At 47.4% G+C, this 20,662-nt stretch overlaps 1 protein-coding gene across 5 annotated transcripts in view; it reads left to right on the top strand.

Moving 5' to 3' along the window:
• BLM (BLM RecQ like helicase) overlaps positions 1-20,412 on the top strand; it is a 100,818-nt gene extending 80,406 nt beyond the window's left edge. For 4 of the 5 annotated variants that reach the window (XM_038767463.1, XM_038767466.1, XM_038767461.1 and 1 more), the window contains 3 exons: positions 1,207-1,329; positions 9,406-9,622; positions 20,084-20,412. In XM_038767463.1, coding sequence (XP_038623391.1) covers positions 1,207-1,329; positions 9,406-9,622; positions 20,084-20,264 — 521 coding nt within the window. In that variant the 3' untranslated portion in view covers positions 20,265-20,412. The remainder of the gene's footprint in view (positions 1-1,206; positions 1,330-9,405; positions 9,623-20,083) is intronic. The other variant, XM_038767465.1, reaches the window with a different exon arrangement.
• Positions 20,413-20,662: the final 250 nt, after the last annotated feature.

Below are 20,662 nucleotides of genomic sequence, written 5' to 3'. Positions count from 1 at the left end.
CCATGACCTCCACAGTTGATACTCTACAGCCCGTGCTCTTTCCATTGAGCCATGCTGCTTCTCCAGTGGCTTAGTGGCTAGAGCCCAGGCCTGGGAGTCGGAAGGCCCTGAGTTCTCAACCTGGCTCTGCCGCTTGTCTGCCATGTTACCTTGGGCAAGTCACTTCACTTCTCTGGGCCTCAGTTGACTTACCTGGAAAATGAGGATTAAGACTCTGAGCCCCACGAGAGACAAGGACAGTGTCCAACCTAGTTAGCTTGTATCGTCCCCAGCACTTAAAATAGTGTCTGGCACATAATAAGTGCTTAACAAATACCATATATAAAAAAAAAAAAGTTCTTGGTGTCGGAGTTCAAAGACAAATGTGAATTTTGTCCACGTTTTTTTTTAAAGTATTTAAGTGCTAGATCCCATAGGTACAAGTTCATTCATTCATTGTCATATTTACTGAGCGCTTACTGTGGGGCAGAGCACTGTACTAAGCACTTGGGAGAGTACAATATAACAATAAACAGACGCATTCCCTGCACAATACAAAGCAGGACAGACACCATCCTCGTCTCACATATGGGACTTCACAGTCTAGGGAGGAGGAATGAACAGGTAATGAATTCCCATTTTACAGGTTAGGAAACTGAGGCCCAGAGAAGTAAAGCAACTAGTCTGAGTCATGCAGCAGGCAAGAAGAGAAGCAATGAGGCCTAGCGGAAAGGGCACTGGCCTGGGAGTCAGAGGACTTGGGTTCTAATCCCAGCTCCTCCACATGTCTGCTGTGCGATCTCGGACAAGTCACTTCACTTCTTTGACCTCAGTTCCTTCATCTGGAAAATGGGGGTGAAGACTTTGAGCCCCATGTTGGACGTGGACTGTGTCCAACTGATTAACTTTTATCTAGCCCAATGCTTAGTACAGTGCCTGGCACAGAGTAAGCACTTAACAGATAAAATTTAACAAAAAAACTGGGAAACATGAAAGGCCATTGGCCAGATTCCCGACCGAATTAGCTGAGCCTTTGATGTTCCCTTCCCAAATCCTCAAGTGAAGTCTCTGGAGAAGTTGGGTTGTCCTTCCTCTGAATGATGCCCGTTTTCATCTCGATGAGAAACTGGAAGTTTCTTGTTTTACAGAAAGCGTCTTGGGTACAGTTGATACCCGAAGAGAGATCAGGGTCTCTCAAACGGTCGTTTCTTTTGTCTCCATTCACAGAATCTCTATCGTCCGACCCTGAGGTTTTGCTTCAGATCGACGGAGTTACGGAAGATAAACTAGAGAAATACGGTGCTGAAGTGATTGGAGTCCTGCAGAAATATTCCGACTGGACATTACCAGGTTTACTATCTCTAAATATAACTGAACATGGGACATCTGGTTTCTGAACTTCTGTAAACAGCATGTTTGCAAACCTCCTCTGGTTAGGGACATATCTGTTCTGGGCTGTTAAGTGAGGGGTGTCTAGTTGAGTGGTTTCCTGCTAGGCACCTCTGAAAGCCACCCGGAATCATGAGTGCTATTTTAATCACCAAAGCACTAATACACAGAGCTTGAAGTGTAGTGCCTCAGTGGTCTGAGTGACTTCACACTGCTTCTCAAGATGCCCTGGCTTTAAAAAGAGAGCGTCTCAGGAGGGAGAGAGTCTGATCCACTGAACTGCTCAATAATTCACACGTCATTTCCATTTCCATTGCCTCGGCTTCTGCTTCTCAAGTACTGTTGTTTTTTTTATTTTATTCTTTCCCCCGCTGATGGCAATGAGGCAGAGGTGAATAGCATCAAACAGTGTGGCTTAGAGGAAAGAGCACAGGCTTGGGAGTCAGAGATCTTGGGTTCTAATCCCGGCTCTGCCATTTGTCAGCTGTGTGACTTGGGACAAGTCACTTAACTTCTGGGCCTCAGTTACCTCATCTGTAAAATGGGGATGAAGACTGTGAGCCTCACGTGGGACAATCTGATCACCTTGTATCCTCCCCAGCGCTTAGAACAGTGCTGTGCACATAGCACTTAACAAATGCCATCATTACCATTGCTGTCTGCTGTGTGAGCTTGGGCAAGTCACTTAGATTCTCTGTGCCTCAGTTCCCTCATCTGTAAAATGGGGATTAAGACTGTGAGCCCCAAGTGGGACAACCTGATTACCTTGTATCTGCCCCAGCGCTTAAAACAGTGCTTGGCACACAGTAAGTACTTAACAAATACCATCATCATTATTATTATTGTTCTTATTATTATCAAGCAACCCTGAGAAGCAGCATGGCATACTTGATAGAGCCCGGGCCTGGGAGTCCGAAGGACCTTGGTTCTAATCCCAGCTCTGCCACTTGTCTGCGCTGTGACCTTGGGCGAGTCACTTCACTTCTCTGTACCTCAGTCCCCTCATCTGGAAAATGGGGATTAAGACTGGGAGCCCCACAAGAGACATGGACCGTGTCCAACCCGATTAGCTTGTGTCTACCCCAGAGCTTGGTACAGTGCCTGGCACATAATAAGCGCTTAACAAATACCAAAAAAACCTAACAAAAACCAAACCCAAAAACCAACAGTCAGTCAAAGAGGGTTCAAGAACCGGCTCTGAGGGAGAGATCAAAGTGTGGAAGAGTCCCAGACTCTAAAGGACCCCGCCATCTGAAAATGAAAGTGTGGGAAAGGTGGACAAGTGCTAACACTGGGACACGATCTCTAGAACAGTGCTTGGTACATAAAAAGTGCTTAATAAATCTTATTATTATTATTATTATTATTATTATTATTATTAAAGAGGGGTGGAAAGCTCAAGGCCCAAGGGGCCAGGGAGGCTCGCAGAGAAACGCTTCCAAACTGCTTCTGCAGTGATCCAAGCACACATCACAGGGAATGCGTCTACTAACTCTGTTGTACTGTACTCGAAGCGCTCTGCCCGCAGTAAGTGCTCAGTAAATACCACAGATTGATCCCCATTTCCTGCCCTGACTACTGCATCAGCCTCCTCACTGGCCTCCCTACCTCCTGTCTTTCCCCATTCCAGTTCATACTTCACTCTGCTGCCTGGATCATGTTTCTCCAAAAAGTTCAGTCCAGTTCTCCTCACTCCTCAAGAACCCCTAGACTGTGAGCCCATTGTAGGCTAGGGACCATCTCTATATGTTGACAACTTGTACTTCCCAAGCGCTTAGTACAGTGCTCTGCACACAGTAAGCACTCAATAAATACGATTGAATGAATGAATGGATAGAAATGCTGGGATCTAGCAATACTAAGTCCTGCCAAGCTCCCTCTGGACACGATCAGATTTATTCGGGTACAGAAATTTGCCTGTTAAGTTCCAGCGGCGAGCCCTCTGGGACTAAAGCAGTGTGCTGACGGGAAGAATAGCATGCGAAGCAGCGTGGCCTAGCGTGAGAAGCAGCAAAGCCTAGTAGATAGAGCCCGGGCCTGGGAGTCAAGAGGACCTGGTTTCTAATCCCACCTCCACCACTTGTCTGCTGTGTGCAAGGCACTTCTCTTCTCTGGCCCTCAGTTCCCTCATCTGGAAAACGGGGGTGATGACTGTGAGCCCCAGGTGGGATAAGTATCATGTCCAACCTGATTGGCCTAAGCGCTCAGTACAGTGCCTGGCACATAGTAAGTGCTCAACAAATACCATAAAAACAAACTAAAACAGAGGGCCCTCCCTCAATTTGGAAGTCTGCATGGTTTTCATTCCCCTGTGGGCTGTAAACTCCTTGTGGGCAGGGTTCGTGTCTGCCAACTCTATTGTATTGGACTCTCCCAAGCTCTTAGTACAATGTTGAACACACATTGATTGATCAGTCGGGACAGGAGTTTATCGTTTTGCTCTCCCCCACCCCGGTATCCTGAGAGGATACTGGTAGAGAACTTTCAGCCAGAGGGAAGGCAAGGCACAGGGATTATGCCTATCAAATCTGTGGTTTTTTGGTTTTTTTGTTTTGTTTTGTGGGGGTTTTTTTCTGTAATCGTATCTGTTAAGCACTTACTATGTGCCGGGCACCGTACTAAGCGCTGGGGTCATTACAAGCTAATCAGGTTGGACACAGTCTTTGTCCCACATGGGGTGCACAGCCTTAATCCCCGTTATCCAAATGAGAGAAGTGGAGTGACTTGCCCAAAGTCACACAGCAGACAAGTGGCTGAGCTGGGATTAGAACCCAGATCCTTCTGACTCCCAGGCCCGTGCTCTATCTGCTAGGCTATGCTGCTTCTCCCCCTAGACTGTAAGATCATTATGGGCAGGGAATGTGTTGGTAATTCTGGTGTATTGTACTTTCCCAAGTGCTTAATACAGTGCCTAGGACATGGTAAGCGCTCAATAAATACCACTGATTAGTTGAAAGGACCATGGATGAATTTGGCCCGGCCCATCACTCTAGCAAGCTACAATGAGGCTAACAGCCTTACTCCAGCCCGGTACTTTCAGTGGCACCGACTTTCGTGATTGAATTATTTCAAACTTTCTTTTAAAAAAGGTACTTGGGCCTCTCATAATGTTAAATATTTGTTCGAAGTGGGATTTTCAGCTGAGTAATCATTATTTGAATGGTACTAACGCTTTATAGAAAATCAAAACTCTTTTTGTTAATTATACAGTTGTAATGTAATAGTCTCAATTTCCTGGGACTTGTTTGAATCAGTCATAGCCTGTATTGAGTTCGACTTCAAATGAATCTAGCTGAGCCCACACAAAAAACCTGCAGTACATTCTCTCCTCTCTGAGCCCCATGGGTCTTCCGTCTCATGTTTTTGGGGTGTTTGTGGTTTTCGTGCCCCCTCCCCTCCCAGCGGCCAGAGGACAGTGGGACAGAGGGATTCGTTTTCCTGGTCTAAGTTGGGTAGCGGTGTAGGGGTCTGCCCTTGGAGCGGGGTGGGTGAGCGCTTTCTCCAGGCCTCTGGGAAGGACCCCCTGGAGGGGAGTTTAATCAATTGGGAGTAGACCTTATTTGGAAGAAATCAGGCATATTTATTGAGCTCCTACTCTGTGCAGAGCACCGTACTAAGCACTTGGGGGAGTCCAATACAACAGAGTTGGTAGTCGTGTTCCTGGCCCGTAACAAGTTTACAGTCTAGAGACAAGCTTACAGTCAGTGGTGTTTGAGTTCTGACTATGTGCAGAGCACTATACTCAGCTCCTGAAGTACAATACAACATAGTTGGTAGGCACGTTCCTGCAACGAGCTTGCAGTCTAGAGAACAAGCTTAGGGGAGTCCTTCCCTCAGTGGTATTTTTTGGGTGCCTTCCATGTGCTCTTTCATAAAAATAGAGCACTAAAAGAGACTACCATAAAAGTAAGACCTTCCTCCAGAGGTCCAGTAGAGCAGTCAAATGGATGGAGATAAATGAATGACTTAAATCTTAGAAAATTAAGCACCACAACCACCAGGATGGAGGAGAGGGAGGTGATGATTACAAGGAGTTCAAGTCCTTGGTCTCACAGTTGTCTCAAGTTGAAAAGTAGAGTGGCTTAGCGGATAGAGCCTGAGCCTGGGAGTCAGAGGAACTGAGTTCCAATCCCGGCTCCGCCACTCATCTGCTGTGACACCTTGGGTGAGTCACTTCACTTCCCTCATCTGTAAAATGGAGATGAAGACTGCGAGCCCCATGTGTCCAACCCGATGAGCTTGTGTCCACCCCAGCGCTTAGTACAGTGCCTGGGACATTGTAAGTGCTTAACAAATACCATTTAAAAAAAAAACAAAAACAAACATAGGGGAATATTCTCCCTGCAATCTGAGCTTGTTGCTCCATAACAGACCTCAGGGAGCGCCCCTGGGAATCGGAGCTGATTCTCGGAGACAAGCGGCGAGGGGACAGGATGGAGGCCCAGAACACCCAGTTGACAGGACCCTGTAGACCTGACTACAGAACACTATTCAGCCCGTAGAGGTTAAAAGGTCGAAGGACAACCAGCCACCCATCGGGACCGAGTGATGTAATATCCTCGGTCACATCTGTTGCGTTTCAGGGCAGGCAGATCAATCAATCAATGGTGTTTATTGAGCACCTACTATGTGCAGAGCACTGTACTAAGCTCTTGGAAGACTCTAATCCAACAAAATTAGCAGACATGCTCCCTGCCCGTAGCGAGCTTCCCAACTAGAGGGGGAGACAGACATTAAAATGAGAAGCAGCTTGGCTTAGTGGATAGGGTGTGGGCTTGGAAGTCAGGCTGTGTGACCTTGGGTGAGTCATTTGACTTCTGGACCTCAGTTACCTCATCTGTAAAATGAAGAGTGCGGAATGAGTGTGAATCTCATGTGGCACAGGGACTGTGTCCAACCTGGTCAACTTGTATCTACATCAGTGCTTAAAACAGCGCTCAGCACATAGTAAGTGCTTAACAAGTACCATAATTATTATCATTATTATAAATAGGTAATTGGTAAAATACCATTTAAAGATACGTACATGCAAATATGTAATATAAAAAGACATGATCGTAATATGCTAATTGGGGGCCCTCTCCAGTCCCTGAGGGTTATCCTCTCTGACAGGTTTTCCATCATTTCAGCTCTCACCAGAGGATTGAGACTCTCCCCATTTGTGAAGTTTTATGCTTGCCTTCCTCTTTTTTTTTTTTTAACAGAACCATTAGAATGTGGGAAAAGTGCCCAAATTACAGCAAAAAAGAAAAAAACCCGTAAAGACTCTGCTCATAGTGAAAGCCAGATGGCTGTGAGCATATTTAGCACAAGTGGACAGTTCGAAGAGTTGTTCAATCCCTCCTCCCCACTCAGGTTGTTTGTCTTGCCACTTGATGTTTGAGGAGAGGTAGCGTAGTGGGCAGAGCACAGGCCTGAGAGTCAGAAGGTTATGGGTTCTAATCCCTGTTCTGCCGGTTGTCTGCTGCGTGACTTTGGGCAAGCCACTTCACTTCTCTAGGCCTTAGTTGCCTCATCTGTAAAATGGGAGCTGAGACTATGAGCCCCAAATGGAACAGGGACTGTTTCCAACTGTATTTGCTCAGCGCTCAGTACGGTGCCTGGCACATAGTAAGAGCTTAACAAATACCAGCACTGAGAACTTGTGGCACTCTCCCAGCGGGCCCCAGGATGTGCTCGACAGGGGACTTTCATTTGTGCAGATATGAAAAGGTCACAAGCCTGGCCCAGACAGGTTTCCCGGGTAGGGCAACCGTTTGAGCTGCCAGCTGAAGAAAACCACACAGAGGGGAAGCTGAGATTCCTCGAGATCCCCACCTCTGCCCCTGGCCCGCGGGGCGAGCTCGGGACCCGTCCTCCCAGACCACAGACGGAGCGATTATTCTCTCTGCCAAATATGAGGCCCGGTCGCGGTAGTGTCAGGGGAGAAATGGAGTGATCGCAAAGGGTCGGGAGAGACCAGTCGCTTCACCAATTGTGATCCTCAGTGGAAGTTTGTACATTCCTAGTCAGCCTCTGACTACGCCATGAGGAAAACTTCACAGCTGTTATGGGCGTGAGTGGGTGGGCGTGAAAAGAGGAAAAGATGCTCGAGAATTTCATAAATGCTAACGTTGGCTACCAGCACGGTGTTGAGTTAGGCAGAATCCCAGCCCTGTGAATTTTTTTTTGTTTTGTTTTTTTATGGTGTTTGTTAAGCACTTAGTGTGTCACAGGCAGTATACCAAGTGCTGGGGGTAGATACGAACTAATCAGAATTTCATAATTGCTATCATTGGCTAGCGGCATGGTGTCGAGTTAGGGAGAATTCCAGTCCTGTGAATTCTTTTTGGGGGTTTGTTTGTTTAGCACTTCTCACCTTAAAGCCTTACCAAAGGCCCATCTCCTCCCAGAGGCCTTCCTTGACTAATCCCTCATTTCCTCTTCTCCTGCTCCCTTCTACATCACTCTTGCACTTGGATATGCTCCTTTGATTCACCCCTCCTTCAGCCCCACTGCGTTTACGTATATATCCTTGATTGATTTAGTTCTGTTAATGACTGTCTCCCCCCTATAGGACTTGAGCTCGTTGTGGGCAGTGAATGTGTCTGTTGTATTGTTATATCGTACTTTCCCAGGTGCTCAGCGCAGTGCTCTGTGCCCAATAAGTGCTCAGTAAATACAATTGATTGATGCAAGGCTCACGGAGGGCCATAATCTGTCTGCGATTGTTTCAAGGAAAGAATGGCGCATTGGTGACTCCATTGTGCCATACAAGGAGATCAGTCAGGATATACCGCCCGTTGTAGGCAAGGATTGTTTCTCTTTATTGCTGTATTGTACTTTCCAAGTGCATAGTACAGTGCTCTGCACAAAGTAAGCCCTCAGTAAATACGATTGATTGAATGAATGAATGAATGACATATCCCCTAGCCCCTTGGCTGCATTTGGTAATCAAGCTCATTGTGGGCAGGAACATCTCTTCCAACTCAATCGATCAATCAATTGACTGTTTTCATTCAGTCATATTTATTGAGCGCTGTACTAAGCACTAGGGAAGTACAAGTTGGCAGCATATAGAGACGGTCCCTACCCAATAACAGTCCCAGAGTCTAGAAGGGGGAGACCCACAACAAAACAAAACAGGAAGACAGGTGTCAAAATGAAGAAACATACTGTATATATGTTATACTACCTGTCATGATATCTAACAGCTCTGTGAAAAGCCTAAGAAATAGGTAACTGCTGTAGTTGGATCCCTCTTTACATAATGCCCTGTGGTGAATAGAAAGAATAGTGATATTTTGTTAAGTGCTTTCTATGTGCTAAACACTGGACTAAATATGAGATTCATTCATTCAATTCAATCATATTTATTGAGCGCTTACTGTGTGCAAAGCACTGAACTAAACGAGATAGATCTAACCGAGTCGCTCTCCCCACATGGGGCTCACAGTCTAAGTAGGAGAGAGACTGTAGACGGTAAGCTCGTTAGGGTCAGGGAATGTGTCTAATTGCTGTGTTGTACTCTCCCAAGTGCTTAGTACAGTGCTTTGCACACAGTAAGCGCTCAAATACGATTGAATGAATAAATGTCTACCTGCTCTGCTGTATTGTTCTCTCCTAAGCGCTCAGTACAGTGCTCTGCACACGGTAAGCGCTCCATAAATAGCATTTGATTGATAGACAGCCAGTGGTATTTATTGGCCACTTACCATATGCTGAGTATTTACTGTACTAAGCGCTTAGGCTAATACAATAGAATCGCTAGTCGTGATCCCTGCCCTAGTGGTACATGAATCCTGAAGGTGGCAGTGGTCCTTGTCACTTCATTCCTTCGTATTTATTGAGCACTCAGTGTGTGCAAAGAACAGTACCTAAGCGCTTGGGAGAGTACAGTGTATCAACAGACACATTCCCTGCCCACAGTGAGCTTACATTCTCTCTCCGGACTCTCAGGGAAGCCTATATCTGACTTTCCCCACACCCACAAAGTGTCGACCTTACAGTCGGTTGCTGCCGTTGGATTAAAATGTGATGCTGTCCGTCCATCCCTAGCAGGTGGTGGCGACAAGGACCCCTCCTGGGTCAGTGCCCACGAGGAAGAATTTGGCGGGAGATCCGTCAGCCAAGAGGATGGCGAAGAAGTCCACGTCGCTTCTCGCTATTTTGGGAGAAAAACGGAAAGTGGAACAAAGAGGAAAAGGACGCCGGCCTTCCAGAGGGTCAAGAGGAAGAAAACCGGACCTGGCGGCCAGAAGTCAAATGCCAAAGGGTAGGTTTCCTGTGCTCGGCCTTCATTTGCCAATCTGAATTGTGAGGGAGAGACGTCGGCTTGATGGGGTTTCTATTTGAGTTGAAGGTGGTATTCGAGTAATTAGAATTTTTCTCTTGAAGTTCATCTTCCCACGAACAGGCTGGTCAATCGGTCAGTCATATTTATTGAGTACCTCCTGTGTGCAGAGCACTGTACTAAGCACTTGGGAGAATACAACAGTAAACAGACACACCCCCTGTCCACGACAAGCTTATAGATTGAGACTAAGATCTCATCTTTCATTTATTCGGTTGTATTTATTGAGCGCTTACTGAGTACGAAGCCCTGTGCTAAGTGCTTGGGAGAGCACTAAACAGTAGTGCTCTATAACAATAAACAGACATATTCCCTGCCCTCAACAAGCTTACAATCTGAAGGGGGAGACAAAGGTTAATATAACTAAATTACACCTAAATACATTTCTCCTTCTTAAAGTATCTGTCCCCAGCCAGATACCAGGTTTGGTGTGTTTTTTGTTTTTTTTGTTATTGTGGTTGATTTTTTTTGCAGGGTGGGGAGTGGGGGAAGTATGATTTTATCTTTTTTCGTTGCTTTTTTTGGTTTTTAATAACACCTTCCCTTTGATGAATACAGAGCTGTTAGGAAAGATGTCTGGTGGGTGCATCCTCATAGTCAACCCAGAGCTTTGTTTTCTCCCCCCTCCTTTGATCAATCAATCCATGGTGTTTGTTGAGCGCTCATGCGTGCAGAGCACTGTACAGAGCGGTTGAGAGTGAACAGTCCAGCCAAGTCGGTAGAGACATTCCCTACCCACAAGTCTCCTTAGTAATAATAATAATGATGGCATTTATTAAGCACTCACTATGTGCAAAACACTGTTCTAAGCGCTGGGGAAGTTACAAGGTGATCAGGTTGTCCCACGGGGACTCACGGTCTTAATCCCCATTTTACCGATGAGGTTACTGGGGCGCAGAGAAGTTAAGTGACTTGCCCAGAGTCACACAGCTGACAAGTGGCAGAGCCGGGATTTGAACTCATGACTTCTGACTCCAAAGCCTGTGCTCTTTCCACTGAGCCACGCAGTAGGCCCCCTGCTGCCTCCATCTTGCTCTTGCATGCCTTCCCGAGGCTTTTGAAAATACAAATGCAGTTGAGCTCAGGGTTGGGTGAGCCGACCAGTAATAATAATCAAAAATCTCCAGTGGCTACCAATCAATCTGCGCATCAGGCAGAAACTCCTCACCCTCGGATTCAAGGCTGTCCATCACCTCACCCCCTCCTACCTCACCTCCCTTCTCTCCTTCTACAGCCCAATCCGCACCCTCCGCTCCTCTGCCACTGATCTCCTCACCGTCCCTCGTTCTCGCCTGTCCCACCGTTGACCCCTGGCCCACGTCATCCCCCTGGCCTGGAATCCTCTCCCTCTGCCCATCCGCCAAGCTGGCTCTCTTCCTCCTTTCAAGGCCCTACTGAGAGCTCACCTCCTCCAGGAGGCCTTCCCAGACTGAGCCCCCTCCTTTCTCTCCCCCTCGTTGCCTCCTTCCCTTCCCCACAGCACCTGTATATATGTATATATGTTTGTACATATTTATTACTCTATTTATTTATTTATTTTACTTGTACATATCTATTCTATTTATTTTATTTTGTTAATATGTCTGGTTTTGTTCTTAGTCTCCCCCTTTAGACTGTGAGCCCACTGTTGGGTAGGGACTGTCTCTATATGTTGCCAACTTGTACTTCCCAAGCGCTTAGTACAGTGCTCTGCACACAGTAAGCGCTCAATAAATACGATTGATTGATTGATGGAGTATCTCCTGAATGGAGTGTACTAAGTGCTTACATTCATTCATTCATTCAATCGTATTTATTGAGCATTTACTGTATGCAGAGCACTGTACTAAGCGCTTGGGAAGTATAAGTTGGCAACATATAGAGACGGTCCCTACCAACAATGGGCTCACAGTCTAGAAGTGGGAGGCAGACAACAAAGCAAAACATGTGGACAGGTGTCAAGTTGGCAGAACAAATAGAAAAATATGGAACGCTTCACAAATTTAGTGGTATTTATTTACTCATTCGTATTTATTGAGCGCTTACTGTGTGCAGAGCACCGTACCAAGCGCTTGGAAAGTACAGTTAATCGAGTGCTTACTTTTTTTTTTAATGGTATTTGCTAAGCGTTTGCTATGTGATGGGCACTGTACTGAGCACCGAGGTAGACACAAGCTAATAAGGTTGGACACGGTCCCTGTCCCACATGGGGCTCACAATCTTAATCTCCATTTTGCAGGTGAGGTAACTGAGGCACAAGGAAGTAAAGTGACTCATCCAGCTGGTTAGTGGCGGAGCCAGAATTAGAGCCCAGGTTCTGATTTCCAGGCCCCGAGCTCTCTCCACTAGGCCATGCTGATTATTGTGTGTAGGGCATTGTACTAAGCACTTGGGAGAGCACAGTACAGTAGAGGGGTAGACACAAACTCTGACCTCAAGAAGGTTACAGTGTAATAGACGCTAAAATAAATTCCAGTTTGAGGAAGCAGCAGAGTGTACAGATGTGGACATCAGTGCTGTGGGGCTGGGAACGGGATGGGGATCAAAAGCGTTAATGGGTACAGATCCAAGACCTAAATGGAAACAGGAAGTTCACATTTCTCAGGAGGGAGACGGGCACAATTCACAAGGAGGGAAATCAGAATAAACCAAGGTGAGCATTCTGTTGAAGAAACGTCATGTTCCCTCTAGACTGTAAACTCATTGGTGGGCAGGGAACGTGTCCACCAATTCTCTATTGTTCACTCCCAAGCCCCTAGTACAGTGCTCTGTACACAGAAAGCACTCGATAAATGGTTACCTTGACACCATGGTACCATGACACCATGGTTCAGTTGATTCACAAGTGCTGAAGTTGGGTACACACAGCTACATAGGGGCAAGAAGTGGCCATAGGGTTAAGATTTGTAAGCTCCATGAGGGCAGGGATAGTGTGTACCCACCTCTAACACAGTTTCCCCTCTCAAGGGTTTAGCGCAGTGCTCTGCATATGGTAAGTGCTCCACAAATACCACTGATTCGAGACATTAATACAGGAATACCTCGTGTTACAGTCAGGATGTGTCCTCAAAAATTTGGCTATATCATGGGGTTTGGCTTTCCATAGACTTTCACACAGCTTAATAATAATAATAATAATGGCATTTATTAAGTAGTTGCTATGTACAAAGCACTGTTCTAAATGCTGGGGAGGTTACAAGGTGATCAGGTTGTCCCACGGGGGGCTCACAGTCTTACACAGTCTTACGCAGTCTCACAGTCTTAGAGAAGCAGCGTGGCTCAGTGGAAAGAGCCCGGGCTTTGGAGTCAGGGGTAATGGGTTCGAATCCCGGCTCTGCCAATTGTCAGCTGTGTGACTTTGGGCAAGTCACTTAACTTCTCTGGGCCTCAGTTCCCTCATCTGTAAAATGGGGATTAAGACTGTGAGCCCCCCGTGGGACAACCTGATCTCCTTGTAATCTCCCCAGGCTTAGTACAGTGCTTTGCACATAGTAAGCGCTTAATAAGTGCCATCATTATTATTATTAATCCCCATTTTACAGATGAGGTAATTGAGGCCCAGAGAAGGTAAGTGACTTGCCCAAAGTCACACAGCTGACAATTGGCAGAGCTGGGATTTGAACCCATGACCTCTGACTCCAAAGCCCATGTTCTTTCCACTGAGCCAAGCTTTAGGTTCTCTTCTAGAACCAGTCCAAACAACATGGCCAGGCTCTGCGTGTAGATCAATCAATCAATTGTATTTATTGAGCGCTTACTGTGTGCAGAGCACTGTACTAAGCGCTTGGGAAGTACAAGTTGGCAACATATAGAGACAGTCCCTACCCAACAGTGGGCTCACAGTCTAGAAGGGGGAGACAGAGAACAAAACAAAACATATTAACAAAATAAAATTGAATAGATATGTACAAGCAGAATAAATAAATAGAGTAATAAATACGAACAAACATATACAGGATATATAATAATAATGGCATTTGTTAAGCGCTTACTATGTGCAAAGCACTGTTCTAAGCGCTTGGGAGGGGAAACAAGGTAATGAGGTTGTCCCATGTGGGGCTCACAGTCTTAATACCCATTTTACAGATGAGGGAACTGAGGCTCAGAGAAGTTAAGTGATTTACCCAAAGTCACACAGCAGACATGTGGCAGAGCCAGGATTCGAACCTATGATCTCTGACTCCAAAGCCTGTGCTCTTTCCACTGAGTCATGCTCCCTCTCCTCATTCCTTGTTCCTAGTGACTCTTCTGCCCTCCTGGACCCCTTTTCCCCCTGCCTCCCCACCTCCATCCTGAATGTCCCTCAAGATAGCAAGCGCTTAACAAATACCATTTAAAAAAAACAAAAAACAAAACATTCAACCAGTGTTCGGTGGTGATCTCCGGCGGAAGGATTAGCATAGAAAAGATCTATTTCCTTAAGGTCCGAGCCAAAAAGAACCACCACAAGAAACCGTCTGTCCTTCCATCTTTCATCTTTCTCGTACAGGCGGGGATTTGGGGGAAAAGATTACCTGGGAAAATGTGAGTGTATTGTGAACCGTGTTCACGATAAGCAGTGTGGCTCAGTGGCAAGAGCACGGGCTTTGGAGTCAGGTCATGTGTTCGAATCCCAACTCTGCCACATGTCTGCTGTGTGACCTTGGGCAAGTCACTTAACTTCTCAGAACCTCAGTTCCCTCATCTGTAAAATGGGGATGTGAGCCCCACGTGGGACAACTTGATCACCTTGTATCCCCCCCAGTGCTTAGAACAGTGCTTTGCACATAGTAAGCGCTTAACAAATACCATCATTATTATTGTTATTATTATTATTATGTTTTCCCCTAGACTTACAGCTTCTTAATTCACTGTATACTGTGTGTGGCATTAAGCATCACATATTAAAAATATGTACCCCATATATTTATGGCATTTAAGTGCTTACCGTGTGTCAAACATTGTTCTAAGCCCTGGGGTAGATACAAATTTAATTAGGTTGGTTACAGTCCCTGTCCCAGATGAAGCTCACAGTTTAAGTAGGAGGGAGAACAGGAGAACTGAGGCACAGAGTAGTTCAGTGACTTGCTCCAGGTCACCCAGCAAGCATTTGGCAGAGCTTGGATTCAAACCCAGGTCCTCGGACTCCTAGGTCCATGCTCTTTTCATTAGGCCACACTGCTCCACCGGGGACTAAGACCCACCTGCCTCTTCTCTCCTGTGCTCAGGCCCGTGATCTGTGCACAGTAAGCGTTTAATAAATACCATCACTACCACAACTTTTGTTTAAATCCCCCTGCACTGACAGGTTTTTGGGCTTAGGAGCCTCACCCACCCGTGGGGCCTGAGATAAGACGCTCAGATCCATTAAATTGCTGTCACACTTTTGGTATTTTTGAGGAGTCTTTTAGAATGCGTAGCTGGCGGGGGGTATGTAGGGCGAATTGACAGTAGACAAGCTGTAGGGAGGAAAGAAGCTGGAACTCAGTCATACGTCGGGAAGGAAAAAAATCGGCCATTTCAAGTTTTCTGGAGAAGGGCAGGTAAGAATCCTAATAGCATTCTCGCGGTGACCCCGCGTAGCTCTCTAGACTAAGTAAGCTCGTTGTGGGCAGGGAATGTGCCTACCAAGTATGTTGTAACATCCTCTCTGAAGCGCTTAGTATAGCACCCTGCACACGGTAAGCGCTCAATAAATGCGATTGGTCGACTGTCACCCGGGGCCACTCTCAGCCAACCAGAGCCCTTCCCTGTCACCTGCAGAAACGTCACGCTTTTTTTGCTCTTCAGTTATGGTCCTAGCAGCCTTTATGGGCCGTCTCAGAACGTTCTAGAATGCAGCCCTAAAAATAACGGCACTTTGACAGAATTGTTTTCAGATCGGGGAGAGAGAAAAAAAAAAGTCCTCCTCACGCTCCACAAGCTGTCGTGCTTCCTCATACAGCCTCTTCCCCCTCCCAAGTCTCCGCCCGTATGAGAAAATTGAAAGATAGAAGGACAGACGGTTCCTCGTGATGCTTCTTTCTGGCCGGAACCATAAGTAAATAAATGTGTTCTACGCTAATCGTTCCGCCAGAGATTGGAGCTCATCACCGAACGCTGATTGAACTTTTTTTTAATGGTACTTAAGTGCTTATTGTCAGTCAATCAAATCAGTGGTATTTATTGAGCACTTACTATGTGCAGAGTAACGTACTAAGAGCTTGAGAGAGTACACTGAGCAGCGTGGCTCAGTGGAAAGAGCACAGGCTTTGGAGTCAGAGCTCATGGGTTCAAATCCCGGCTCTGCCAATTGTCAGCTATGTGACTTTGGGCAAGTCACTTCACTTCTCTGTGCCTCAGTTACCTCATCTGTTAAATGGGGAGGATTAAGACTGTGAGTCCCCCGTGGGACAACCTGATCACCTTGTAACCTCCCCAGCGCTTAGAACAGTGCTTTGCACATAGTAAGCACTTAATAAATGCCATCATTATTGTTATTAAAATATAAACAAGCAGATACGTTCCCTGCGCATAATGAGCTTACAGCCTACGTACTGAGCGCTGGGAAAGAGACAAGCTAATGAGGTTAAACACAGTCTCTGTCCCGCATGGGGTTCACAGTCTTAATCCCCATCTTACAGATGAGGGAACCGAGACCCAGAGAAGTGAAGTGATTTGCCCAAGGTCCCCCAGCAGACAAGAGGCAGAGCTGGGATTAGAACCCATGTCCTCTGAACTCCTAGACCCGGGCTTTAAACACTAAACCACTCGGTATTTTGCAATACGCCGGAGCCTGGCAGGGGAGACCCTGTGGGGCCAACAGGTTTGTTTCTTTTCCATCACTCTGCTGCTCGGGGTGGGGAGGGGTGGGTGACAGGCTGGGGAATCAAGGGTTAACAGGTGAATGCTCCTACATGGGGGTCAGCGCTAGAGGGAAAGGAGGCTTTTTTTCATTTTCTCTGGCCGGCCCCTCAGAAATGACTTGGTTATCTAGGTCGTCTAGCAGGGGCACTTGGAGCTGGTCGATAAACGGTGAAGAGCCCTCGGGCCGTTCTGCAATCATCACCCACTCATCCCTACTGCAGCCTGCCTTTTCGGCCAACCAGGAATTGTCTTTCTTTTCCCCCCACCCCTGCCATGGAGCACCGGCCAGTGGGGCGGCCTAGCGATCCATATTGTGTGTTCGACCATCGTGACAAAACTACTGGGAAAGGCAGGCCTGCTGAGGAGGTAGTCCCGCTTGGCAGTCAGTGGTATTTATTGAGCACTTGCTGTCTGCACAGCACTGTACTAAGTGCTTGGGAGAATGCCATGCAGTCAATCAATGGTACCAGTTGAGTGCTTCCTGTATGCAGAGCACTGTACTAAATGCTTGGGAGAGTACAAAACAGAGTTGGCAGACATATTCCCTTCCCACAGCGAACTTACAGTCTAGAGGGGGAAACAGATATTAATAGAAATAAATAACAGATACGTGCATAAGTGCTGTGGGACTGAGGAGGCAGTGAATGTAAGGAGCAAATCAGCGCGATGCAGAAGGGAGTGGGAGAAAAGGAAATGAGGCTTAGTCGGGGACCTACTTACCAACAGAGTCGGTAGGCATGTTCCCTGCCCTCAAGGAGATTCCAGGGTAGAGAGCATCAATATATCAGTCAGAGACGCAATGTGGCCTAGAGGATAGAGCCTGGGCCTGGAAGTCGAAAGGACCTGGATTCTAATCCTGGCTCCACCACCTGTCTTCTGTGTGACCTTGGGCAAGTCACTTCACTTCCCTGGGCCTCAGTTTGCTCATCTGGAAAATAGGGATTAAGACTGCAAGCCCTAAATGGGACAGGGACCGTCCAACCCAATCACCTTGTATCTATCCCAGCACATACTACAGTGCCTGGCACAAAGTAAGCACTTAACAATACCACAGTTATTATCAGTTGTATTAATTGAGCGCTTACTGGATGTACACATCCGGCCCTGTCTTCCAGCACCCTGACCTGGGCTTCTCTATCGCCCTGAGGCACTCTACAGGTCAGTCAGCTTGTATTTACTGAGCGCTTGGGAGAGTCCCCTAGAACAATTTTACAATGACACTCCTTGCCCACAGTGAGCTTCCAGTCTAGAGGAGGTCCTGGAGGAGGGCAGGGCCAGCGGGCCATGGGCCTGTTTGGCAGTCAGAAGGCGAGGGAAGATTTAGCCCCAGGCAACGCGGAGGTTGCTACTTGCCAACGGAGACTTCACTTCAGTCCACTGTAAACAGCAGGTTGTTCATCTGAGGATTCTGGCTGTCAAAAGCTCTTAGCACACAGCTGTCTGAGAGGCAACTTCTCTGCCAGGTTTTGTGTGGGTTTTTGGTTTTTTTGAAAGATATTTATTAAACTCTTACTATACGCCAGGCACTGTTCTAAATGCTGGGTTAGATAGAAACTCATTAGTTTGGAGACAGTCCATGTCCCACATGGGGCTCACAGACTTAATCCCCATTTTACAGATGAGGGAACGGAGGCACAGAGAAGTGAAGTGACCTGCAGCAGCGCAGACTTGATCATAGTAGAAAAGCTACTCTACTATTGATTTTGTTATTGATGTGCATTTAGCTTTAATTCTATTTGTTCTGATGACTTGTCACCTGTCCACATGTTTTGTTTTGTTGTCCGTCTTCCCCTTCTAGACTGTGAGCCCATTGTTGGGTAGGGACCGTCTCTATATGTTGCTGACTTTTACTTCCCAAGCGCTTAGTACAGTGTTCTGCACACAGTAAGCGCTCAATAAATACGATTGAATGAATGAAATGAAGGTAGTAGGGGGGCGAGGTGATTGAGGCCTCTGAAGCTGATGGTAAGGAGTTTGAGGTAGAGGTGGATGGGCAACCACTGGAGGTTCTTGAGGAGTGGGGAAACCCAGACTGAACGTTTTTATAGGAAAATGATCCGGGCAGCAGAGTGAAGCGTGGACTGGAGTTGGGAGAGACAGGAGGCAGGGAGGTCAGCAAGGAGGCTGACATAACAATCAACGTGGGATAGGATAAGTGCTTGGATCAGCATGGTAGCTGTTTGGATGGAGGACCCAAAGCTTTTCAAGGTCCTGAACCCATCCCACAGAAGAGCCACTCATGTGTTTGTTTCTGTGCCTCAGTTCCCTCATCTGTAAAATAGAGGATTGAGATTGTGAGCCCCATGTTGGGCAGGGCCTGTGTCAACCCAATTTGCTTGGATCCACCCCAGTGCTTAGTACAGTGCCAGGCACACAGTAAGCGCTTAACAAATATGACTATTATTCTCATTATTATTATTATTATTCTAGCGTACTCTCCCAAGCACTTAGTATAGTGCTTTGCACACAGGAAGTGTTCAATCCGTACCAATGAATGAATGAAGGAAGTGTGACACGGCCACTGAGATCGAATGCGCGCAGTGTCCCACCCCCCACTCCCGCCCTGGGGGTGGACCGGGGACCCTGGCTGCCCGCCGGCCAGAAGGCCACCCGTCTGAGCCTGGGCGCACATTCAACGTGGTCACAATGGAGCAGGAAATAGCTCTGCGGCGAAAGGCCTCAAGCAGATAACACTGCCGTTATCGCTGTGGGCCTTCTGGCTGGGAGCGATGGGGCGGGGGGAGGAGTTGTTTTCGGTTTTTGGGGTTTTTTTTTTTTTCCACTCAGGTTCTTTTTAAAGAGGGGAAAAAAAACTATTTCTTGTGCAGCTGGGAAGTGAGGTTTGAGGAAGACTTGGGAATCAGGCCAGTGGGGTAGTGGCTGAGTGAGACAGGTCTTTCTCTCTCTCTTTCTCTCTCTCTTTCTCTCTCTCTTTCTCGCTCTCTCCTTCTCTCTCTTCCCCCCCCCCCCCACCCCCCCTCTCACCCTCCATTTTCCCTCCACTTTCCTCTGGGGTGGGATAGGATGGAGAGAGACTAAAGCTGGAGAAGTGGGGAAGGGGAGTTCCAGATTGTGGAGCTTGGAGGGGTGGGACTAGAACAAATTGAAGGGAGGGGGGTCTGGTCTCCCCTTCCCCTCCCCAGAATTCCCACTGAATGACTCAGCTCCACTTCCTCCTCTTGCCAGGGGAATCCGCGAATTTAGTTGTGCTGCCCTTGCCCTCAGTAGAACCCCAAAGCCCCTGGCCTCCTCCATCTCCCTCCTGTCTCCGGGGGTCGGGGGAGGCCGTGTGGGATCTGGAGGGGCGGGGCCGGTGAGCTGAGTGGGCTTTGCCGGAACGGGATCGGGGTAAGTGGGAACTTCCCACTTGCTCAGTCCGCAGAGAAGAAAATCTGGCAGACTGGGGAAGAAAGGCAGGCTGATGGGCTTGACATCTGAGCCATCTTCAAGGGGGTCTAATCTCGCTCCTCTCGGGGAGAGGGCTTGGTGGAGGACCCAGAGGAAGTATGCCTGCTGGGTAATCGGTTGGGGCTGGGGGGGTCCTGAACATTCAACGGTCTCTCTCCGTCACGTCCTCAGGGGTCCAAACACCTGCAGAAAGACACTGTCTTCCAAAATCAAAGCTTCCCGTTCACTCGGCTCCCAGTCAACGTCAGATGGCATTCAGATGACATCGGGAAGCGGTAGGAAGCTAGGATTGATGGCCCTACCGAAGCCTAAAAATAGACAGTTCCTCCAGCCTTCGTACACGTTCCTGTAACCGCCGACCCAAGGTGTGTCTTCTATGGGACTTAATGCTTCTGCACCCCTCACCATCTGATGGGTTTAAAAGGTACTGAGCATGTTAAGCATACACGACTTGTCATTTTGCTCCTCAAGAAGCGTTTACATTTCAATAAACGTCTAGAAAGGAACGGAGGGGCTGGTCATTTTTGGTTGGTTCTTTCTAGTCTTCTGGAAAGCAGCGCTGAGAAGCAGCATGGCCTAGTGGAAAAGCGCCCGGGCCTGGGAGTCAGAAGAACCTGGGTTCTAATCCTGGCTCTGCCGTGTGTCTGCTGAGTGATTTTGGGCAAGTCACTTCACTTCTCTGTGCCTCTGTTACCCCATCTGTAAAACGGGTTCAGTCCTACTTAAACTGAGTCCCATGCGGGACAAGGA

This window comes from Tachyglossus aculeatus, chromosome 26 (assembly GCF_015852505.1).
Source record: "Tachyglossus aculeatus isolate mTacAcu1 chromosome 26, mTacAcu1.pri, whole genome shotgun sequence".
NCBI lineage: Eukaryota > Metazoa > Chordata > Mammalia > Monotremata > Tachyglossidae > Tachyglossus > Tachyglossus aculeatus.
The sequence above is the reverse complement of the archived record's forward strand: the minus strand, read 5'-3'. Positions and strand labels throughout refer to the sequence as shown.